Below are 9870 nucleotides of genomic sequence, written 5' to 3' on the forward strand. Positions count from 1 at the left end.
GGTTTGTGGCCTGCTGTCCTTTTAGTTGTTTATCTCTTTCCCCCAGATGCATTAAGAAATGACCTTAATATGGGGTCTATGATGAGGGCTTGAAGCTCCTAAGGCCCAGGCATTAGCCCAGCCTAGCCACATGATCTTAGAAAATCACTACTCTGGGCCTCAGTTTCCTCAGATAAAACAAAGCCTACACCATGTGACAGAGACAGTATTTGTAGCTTAAAAAACGAACCTGTAAAATGAAGCTAAACCAGAACATCTCTGAATCCTTCCAGTCTCAATATTATATGATTTTTTTCTTTACAGATTCATGCCCCTTGTCTTCTATACATTCTCTCTACAAATATGTATCCACAGACAAATGAATCTCTTTTAACTCAGTACAATCCTGCCTCAGACCTCTGTTATGTTATAGCAAAAAGGAAGCATTTTGCCATTAACCTGATCTGCAATTTAAAAAATAATAATCTATTGCCAGAGCATGCTAGAGGGACGAGTGGTGGCTCTGTAGGATGAGCATTGGGCTGTAAACCACAAGGTCAGTGGTTCAAGCCCACCAGCCACTCCATAAGAGAAAGATGAGGCTTTCTGCTCTCTCAGATTTACAACCTCAGAAGCCTACATGGAGACTCAATGACACTTAACAACAACCAAGAACATATTAATGCTTTTAAAAGTTCTATACAATCTTCCAAAAGCTATTTACATTTTCCTTCCACAATTGTTTTCTGCCTGATTTCAAGAGTTAAGTGAGCCGAGTTCCCCAGGCCATGTGTCTGATGTGTTTTTCTTCTCCATAAAATGCTGAAGGTTTTGTTTTTCTCTTTGGGAGGAACAAAGAAATCTTTGCTCTGCAATTTACTTTGACTTTCTCAAAAGTTGGGTAGGAAAGTCAGTATAATTCAGGTGGAGTCTAAAATGTTCTTGTTGTACAAGTGTGTGCAGAAAGGAAGCCTATAATTTCCGTGCATTCTTTCAGGAAGTTTGTATTCTCTGTTTTCCAGGGAGCCTTTACTTTCCAAGGGAGTATGATCGACATGCCATTACTGAAGCAGGCCCAGAACATTATTACGCTTGCCATAGCCATCAAGGAAAAATGATCTGTCAAATGAAGCTCTCATCAGGTGGGCTGAACATTTACAGTGGGTTTCTTAAAGACAAACCCTAAGACTCAGGGCAGCTTGTTAGTATGCCAGATTGGAACCTTATTCTACTTAACAGTTCATGTTAATCAGGGATTTTTTTTTTTTTTTTTTGGTTCTTGTTTTTATCTTAAGGCCAGTTCTTCCTCTAAAAATGAACTTTTTTCCCTTTTGGCTCCAAGCTTGTGATTTTAGTGTTGTTAACCAGTGTGTTTTAAATATGGATTTATGATTTCACAGGGATAGAAAATACTAGAGAAAGATGGCCTACAAGAGGAAATTAGGTCTGTAATGAAACCGATAGTTTCCCACATTGTTCATGTGCCCACATGACACTATAAATAATCTTAAGAGAGGCTGGACCTTTTTAAAAATAACTACATTCAAGGGCCATTCGTATTTCACTTGTTATTAAGTGCCATCGAGTCGATTCCAACTCATAGCACCCTTGTATAAGATTTCTGAGAAGTAGCTGGTGGGTTTGAACTGCCAACCTTGTGGTCCACAGTCCAGTGCCAATCCGTCAGCACCATACCAGAAGTCCTATTCCTATTTCACTAGTAATCTGATAAAACAAGAGGTGGCATAGAAAAAGTTGATGACATATTATATTGTCTTATAAAGATATCTTCTGAAAATAAATTTTCACGACTGATTACAATTAACCTCCACCCTAAAAGTGAAACACTTACATACATGTACTGCTAAATGATGAATGTGAAAGCTCATGTCTTGGGCGAATGCTTTGGGTCAACAGTTGCCAGCAATTAAAATATAAATATGCTGAAACACAAGACCATCTATTCTCCTCCTTTATTTCCTCGTTTCCCTGTTTGCCACTGAGGCCATTTCCCCCGTAAATGCAGGCCAGGACAAGACTCCCTCAGCAATAAACTTGTAGCGTCTCAGAAGACACACTGCAGCCGAGCTAGTGCATATGGTCCCCTGCGAGATTTGCATCACATTAGAGATGTGGTTACAGGTCATATGGGTGGTGTGGTTAACGGGCTTAGTAAAGCTGTTTTGAAGAGGTTAACCCAGCTTGTATTAAGGGTAAATAAACATAACAACCAGCCATTGTTCCCTATTCAGCATGTACTCTTATATTGAAGGCTAAAGGGTATTGAAGCCACAGAGGATCAACTTGTGCTTGCCAGAGGACGCCAATGAAGTTTGAAACACCAACAATCAGAGATTTTGTTTCTGTTCCTCATTAAATCATGAGCTTTTGTGTTGAGACTCTGAACGACTGTTCTTTAAGAAATTAACAGAATGGGAAGTTTTAAACTCTGCACCAACCTTTTCATGACCTACACCACAGCAGTGGTGCTACTCTTAGACAAACACCGCGGGGAAGGCTGTTCAGTTTATTTAAATTTGTAAATAGAAAACAGTTGTTTTTTATTTTTATTTTTCACCTCCTCCTACACACTTTTTGTTTATTTCCTATGTGGCCCCTACCAGGTGCCCCAAGCAGGGGTCTGTTTTTTTCCACTCATTCGGATTCCTACCGAGGCAAGTCCAGTTGAAGGTTACATCGAGTGAAAGGCCCCGGAAAAAACAAAGCAAAAGTAGAGGAATCCCACACACCATCATTTGCCCACCCCAATCCCCAGCAAGTAGCAGAGGGTCCAATTCTGATGGTCTGGTGTAGTGAGTTATTTAATGTCTCTTAGTCTTTGAAACTGCCACCAAAAGGTAATGATGGTTCTGATTAGATAGGATGATATGAATCAGCTGTGAATCATTGTTAACAGCATTACCTGTGATTGTAAAAACTTGGAACTCTAATATGGGTACAAAATGAGCCATCTCAGAAGCAGGAGGGAGATCTTACTACCATCAAAGAAGAGCCAAGAGTAGATCACATCCTTTGAAACCCCACCAAGATCTCTCTGCTATTGAACCTCCTCGACCCAGGGACAGAAAGCTGTGAGGCTGGAGGAGTGGCAGAGGAGCAGCGGCAGCAGAACCAGGACCCAGAGCACAAGATAGAGCATTGGGCTTCCCGCCCCCAGACTAACTACAGCTGAGTGATTTGGGACAGGAGGCTTGATTGAAGAGTGCGGTGCCTCTAGGCCCTTAATTTGGGGAGTTAGGTTTTCTAACCCACAGAGCTAGAGCAGCGTGCCTAAAGACTAAGGCTTGTGGTGGAGTGGTATGTTCTGTGGACATTTATCAGTAGTCCTAAAAGAGCTTTGTAACATTGGCCTGGCTGAGAGAGACCTGCCCGTGGGTACCAAAGAACTGTATCCTGGACATTTCTGATGCTGAACTTCCCAAATAAACACCATAACTGTGAGTATTGTCTCTTAGTTCTATGTGGCTGTTACAATGAATTATTGAGCCCAAGCATGAGGAGAGAGTGTTGTAGGAGGGATAGCTGATGCCATTAATTTTTGTAGATGGGCGTATTAACAGACCTGACTCAGGTAGGACAGTTCTGGGAAAACATAGTTCTTAGACATCAACTTATAGTTTCAAACATGGAATCCAAGATGACTCTTAAACGGATTGGGAGGCGTTAGGCCAGGAGCCTGACCTGCCTTAGGCAGCACTGTCCTGTTCACTGTGCCCCTCTTTAACCCCTCATTAGGCCATGGTCACCCTTCACCATGGATGCCCTCTGCTGCACCATATTGAGCTGGGAAGGAAGGTAGGAGCCAACCTCATCTTTACTCAGAGAAGGCCATGAAGAAGCTAGTATCTCTGTCAACTTGGAGGCTATGGGCAGTGGCAGTGGGCAGTAGTTACTGGAGAAACTCTTTCCCCTCCCCCTTGTCTCAGCTGTGCTGGGAATCCTGGAGTGCAATATGTACCACAGGTGTCCATGATCTCTCTGAACCCTCTGCTCAGAAGACAGAAGTGTTTGCATTGGAGGACTGCTTTGGAATCAAAGTCAGTATGAAGGCTTCCTCTCATTTTGACCCTATCTTATAAACGCACACATGCATGTACTGACGAGTGTTAGAAGAACCAGCGCAGGCAGCCCCCTTTCAATCTAACTACACTTTCTATCATCCAGTGTTGATCCATATTTTCAGAGATAAAGGGCAGACCTTCTAACGCCTATCCCAGATACAGGACTAATGGCAACAGAACCTTGGAAAAAACAACCTCTTAAGAACAGTCACTTAAAAAACTCCTTTCTGACATTTTTCACACTAATCAACAAATGTTCTGAAGAGAATTATAGGCTTTTACTAGCTGCCCCTAGAATGTGAACTTGCAATTAAAATACTAACGACTTCACAAGTATATACTATATTAAAGATATTACTGCTCCTCAAGTGGATATTACTTATTAGGAACCTCAAACATTTTATCACCATGGCTAATAAAAAATAAATAAGGTAATGCTATATTCTATGTGCTGTAGCATCTTAAAATAAATTTCAGGTGAGATAATAAAAATCATTTCATTTCACACACACACACACACAGAAGAACAGTCCCTGGGTGGTATTAAGAGTCTGGACCTGGCTTGGTCTCCCAGTCCCCCATCTCCAACAGGCTCACACGCCTCTGACCATGTTGGACCGTTTGCCACGCCCTTTATCCTGATCTTTGTTCAAACAAGACCACCGTGTTGTTTTGTTGTTTTTAAGTGCCGTTGAGTCAATAGCAACCCTGTATAGGGTTTCCAAGGAGCAGCTGGTGAGTTTGAACCACCAACCTTGCAGTTCAAACAATTTTGCAGTCCCCAAATGTCACTTTTATCATCTAACTCATAACCCAATGTTCCCAGTTCAGATAGGATTATGAGACTAGCACCCACTAGAATAAAATATCTGCACCAAGGTTCTTCTATCTGAACAGAGACCCTGACGTGGTGCTAGAGGAGAGTTGGTATCAGAAACTTGTATTTGTGACCTATTCCTTGAAGAATAAAACTCCCAACAAGAAAATGCTGGGAGAAAAAATTGTGCCAATAACACTATTTGGGGCCATTGGTGGACAAAGGTACCACAGAAGAAGGCAGGAGGGTAGTAGAGGCCTGGATGGGTTGTATCTCCCCCCATTTAGTATGATGGGAATGAGGTCTCCTTCAGCATCTCTGAGCTAGTAATGGACTACAAGAGGACCTTGCAGCTAATCTGATTAATTAAAAATCATACCTGTTTATAGTTTGTGTAGCTCATCACAAGCAGCTTTGCCATATCACCCCTGTTATTAATTCTTGGGGGCTAAATTATGGGTAACACTATTAAAACATTATCAGAACTAATGAGAAACAATTACTTAGAAAATGAGCTAGGACAAGATTGAGTTGAGAACATCAGTGGTGATCACTGTAGATTAGTTTAATAAATCATCATGTGCAGGGCAAGGATAAGTGTGTATGCAAAGCCCTGTCACAGGAAAATGAAATTGAGATTTTTTTTGCATAATTTTTTCATTAATCTCAATAGGACCCGTGTGGTGTGGATTGTTTTATTCCCCTAATACCTTGCCTGAGGGGAGGGGGGTACCCAATAATGTCTTCATTGTTTTACTGAGGTTTTAATGACAATCTGTGACAACCTCGTTTTAATGTATAGGGGATTATATCAATATAATCAGGTTTTATTGAAATGGTGTGGGGAACTCCAGTCCAAAGCAAGCACTGTCTGTGTGCATAAATTAGGAAGTTCTGGTGTGTTTCTGATCATTCAGATTCTCCAGTATTAACCCTATGGCTGCTATCACTTCTGTCTCAGAATGGCCTCTGGAATGAAGACTTTCCTATAATCAATTTTAATTTGAAAGTAATTCCGTTGCCTGGTATAATTTGCTGGGGTCTACAACAGGTCATATAGTTAGTTCCCTATACTCTAAAATATGCAAGTTGTTACTGTCATTTTTGCACCCACTAGTTTGTGGAGTCCAGGAAACTGACCTTTTTTTTTACTGGGGACTTGAGTTTTCTAACAATGCCTAAGAATATACATTCTTTTTCATTGAAGACACGTGTAGTTTTTATCTTTTGTTTGCCTTGAAAGGTTAAATGTCTTCTTTATTCCTCCCTCTTGAGTTTTGGGTTGCTATGAGTTGGAAACGACGTGACAGGGTTTGGTCTTTCTAACAGTAAGAAGGAAGTTGGTGATTTAAAAAAAAAAAGAGAGAGATTATAAGACTACTGGCAGGTTTTTGTGCATTTTAATGTGTCCCGGAGTTGGTGATTAGTCCTCCCAGAGAGAGGACCCCTCAGCCCTGTGTGAGGTTTTCAACATTGGAACTTAGAAAAAAAATTGGGGGCAAGTAATGGCCCAGCATTCTTATTCTTCCTCATTCTCCCCCCCACTTGATTTTAAATGGGGAAGAGGAAAAGGTTAAGAGAGCAAACAACATGAAAAATAAGACCGTCAAATAATTTAGTACCTGAAAGCTAATGAATTGACTAAGCTTGGTTTTTTTGTTGTTGTTGTTGTTGTTGTTGTTTTGGGGGGGTTGTTTGTTTGTTTTGCTGTTCAGTTATGCATGATTTTATTGTTGTTGTTGTTAGTTGGTTAAAAACTGCCAGCGACATAAAAGGATCTGTATGAAGGAACCGAAAGAAATCATGATTAGCGCTTCTGTTGTTTGCTGCCGAGCGATCTGATGTCTGAGGGTGTTTTGTTTTTTTTACAAAATCTTTTGAGATTTCTTTGTTGCCCGCCCCTCCCCTTTTTGCTTTTTGAATTATAAATGAATAACTGGGTTTTACAATTTGCACCTTGCAAAGGAAAGGGCACGGCCGGCTGCCAGGCCGGTGTGTCTCGGTCAGAAAACCATCCGCCAGGAGGTGCATAGTCCAAGCGCAGCCCTGCGCCGTTTTCGGGGCCGTGCATTGGCACCATTGCGCCTTTTCCGCCTGAGGTGGAAAGCGCTGGGGCATCGAACTCTGGTGATTTGGTGACTTGGGAGAAGGGACAGGCCTGGCCGGTGGGGAGAGCGAGTGCGTGTGGAAAGCGAGTGCGCTGCACTGGGGCCGCCAGACCCGAGATGCGCACGTGAAACCATCACCACGTCCTGCTTAGCCAGTGCTGCAGCAGCAGTAGGGGCCACAACTGTAATCCGAGGCGACTGGAGAAGGGGCCAGGGAAGCTATACGCCGGCCCAGTGAGTTGGGACTTGGGACCCCGCTGGTTCGCCCACCCGCCCGCCTTGAGCCGCCCAGAGCTTCTGAGCCTGTCGCTCAGCCTGGCTGTAATGGTGGCAGATCAAAGGCTGCCTGTGTCCTCACTGAGCCCAGGACAATCCTGTGCTTTTGTGCACTGTTGCTAGGAGCCCGAGAAACTAAGAAAGTGTCAGTAGCATGTTAATCACACTCGTTACAGTGTAACAATAACGTCTCTCTCGGGTCTCCCAGACCTTGATCAACCCTATGCACCCCGCACACAGGCCGGACACCTGCACAAGACCCGTAAACACTCAGCTTGGGGACACGCCGGCCCAGATTTCCTGAAATTATCATCTAGGTCAGGAGCAATTTAGCTTGCCATCACCAAACTGATTACCCGAGTCGGCACCAACTCGATGGCACTTACAATTTCCTTGGCGGAAGACCTGTGCCTTCATCCATTAGGGGCCGAGCTGGTTCCATGGACCAAAGGAACTGGTGTGGTCTTGTTTTTAATTTATTGAGTGGAATTACCTAAATTATTAAAAAAGTAATAGATTCAAGAGAAAAGTGAAAATTCCATTTAAGATAGCTTTTTTGTTGAGAATTTTTTCAAAAGACTAGAAAGTCCATTTTGCCAATTTCCGTTTTAAATCCATAGACAGTACTATAAATGATTATCCAGAATTTAAGAAAAATAACTTTGTTGAAAGTAGAAACTTTCTTAAGTGATTTCGAGGGAATCCATCCATAACATCTTTTAAGCCCAGCTAGCTAGTTTGAAAGTGGGAGGCTCCAAGCACTTTTCTTTATAGATGAAAATGCTTTAGTATATGAAAACAGAAAGATATGTCATTTTCTACAGTAGTGATAATAACAGAAGAAGTGCAAATTGAGCATTTAAAACGTTTGAAAAACTACACATCAGAAGCTTTGACAGCCAGCCACATTTTTCACTATTTCATTTCTACCCTTCTTTGGTCATTGGGCGTGTAGTCAAGCTGTCTGCTACTGTCCTCCGAAGCCAGTCAGAGCCCTGCCTGAGTGAGGCCAGCACTTCCCTCTTGTTTGTAAATGCCTCTCAGACTTGAGAGGAGAGCACACTGAGTTCTGGACCCATCTTCCCCTTGGGTATTAGAAAACTGTATTCAGAATTTGGGCAGAGTTTTGCCAACTCAAAATGCCTTTGTCCCACCCGATACGAGCCCTTGTTCAAGAGCCAATCCATTCCGGAAGGGCAACATCCTAAATCAGAGGAGAAAGCTTTCTATTTATTACTAGGAAGATTTTAAATTCCCTCAAATCACCTACACCTACCTATCCACTGGGGAGGAATCCTAGAATTAGATTATACTTCTCCTTTGGTCAAAATCTATTTCTTTCTCACACAATTGCATTCAACATGTACACATACAATAAAACTAAGTATTCCCCAGAGATTAGTGTTAGCCCTGGAATTGTATAAATACCAAGAGCTGACATACTGATCTTAAATTCATATACTGTCTTTAGAAAAACAAAGGGTCTGTACACTGACTATGTTATGATGTTACAATATCTGCCTCAAGCGATGAAATTCAGTAAAAAGAAATGTTTTTTTTTTTTGTTTCTTTGGTCTACGTAATGTCAAACAACTGGTTTGACTGCATTTTGTTTTGTTTTTAAACACTGCATCAAATTGCCTTACTTATTGAAACAAGTAATAGAATCCAGAGAAAAAAAATGACCATTTCATTCAGATACTTTTGGTTGCAAGTTTCATCAAAAGACTATAAGGGCTTAGTATATTTTTTTAAGTGTACTCTTGAATGTCATGGAAGGAAGAACATAAAAACTAGGTGAATATCTGCCTTAAGAATATTTAGGAAAACTGTGCTACTAACCTAAACTCCCAAATGAGGAGAGGAACACATTGTTTCCCCAATGGATTTCCAGGGACCGAGATTCATGCAGCAGAAAGCCACTGTGATCCCTTTTCCCAGGCTAGTGTAAGGGACATAGCGTTTCCCCACCAATGACTTTGTCAGACACCCTGGGCACTGTACAGCTGCCAGCACCCAATGCTTCAACCATCCTGGACTTTTAACATCCTGGATCATGCCAAGCGTTTGCACATGCTGTAACCCTTGAACAGACTGTCCCTAGGTCTCCATCATAGTCAATAAATTCCTAATAATTCCTCAGTACACAATCTGAAGGGGGGGGGGGGAGACACTATTCAAAGACCACTTCTGTGATGTCTCCCTAATTTCCCCAGAGACAACTCCCTCAGTTTTTGTGTGTGTGTATCCCCAAGAATAGAGTGGATACCCTATATATGGGACACTGCCATGCATCAACAGATTCCTTTTTTTTTAAATGTTTTATTGTGAATTATGTGATAGTTCACATGGGAGAACATTAGCTTTACATTCATCCTGTCGTATATCGTTTCATTGCCATGGTTAAAATCCCCTCCATGCATCATCCACCAACCACAGGATATACCCTGCAAGCCTGCCCCCCGGTCGTCAGCACACAGCCCCTCTCCCTCTCTGGGTCTAGAGTCCCCAGCCACTTCATTTTCTCCATGTCATAGTCTCTGCCTCCATCTCTGGTGTCACTGCTTCTCTGGATAGGGTCCCGGTCTCTGCTCTTCTCCCTTGATGG

The 9870-nt window shown here is 42.2% G+C and overlaps 1 protein-coding gene across 1 annotated transcript in view; it reads left to right on the forward strand.

The window, feature by feature from the left end:
- CLYBL (citrate lyase beta like) overlaps positions 1-2378 on the forward strand; it is a 173247-nt gene extending 170869 nt beyond the window's left edge. The window contains exons 8-9 of the mRNA XM_006851532.1: positions 1002-1121; positions 2252-2378. Of these exons, the coding sequence (XP_006851595.1) occupies positions 1002-1097 (96 nt within the window). The 3' untranslated portion in view covers positions 1098-1121; positions 2252-2378. The remainder of the gene's footprint in view (positions 1-1001; positions 1122-2251) is intronic.
- The last annotated feature ends 7492 nt before the right edge of the window (positions 2379-9870 follow it).

This window comes from Chrysochloris asiatica, unplaced genomic scaffold, assembly GCF_000296735.1.
Source record: "Chrysochloris asiatica unplaced genomic scaffold, ChrAsi1.0 scaffold00029, whole genome shotgun sequence".
NCBI lineage: Eukaryota > Metazoa > Chordata > Mammalia > Afrosoricida > Chrysochloridae > Chrysochloris > Chrysochloris asiatica.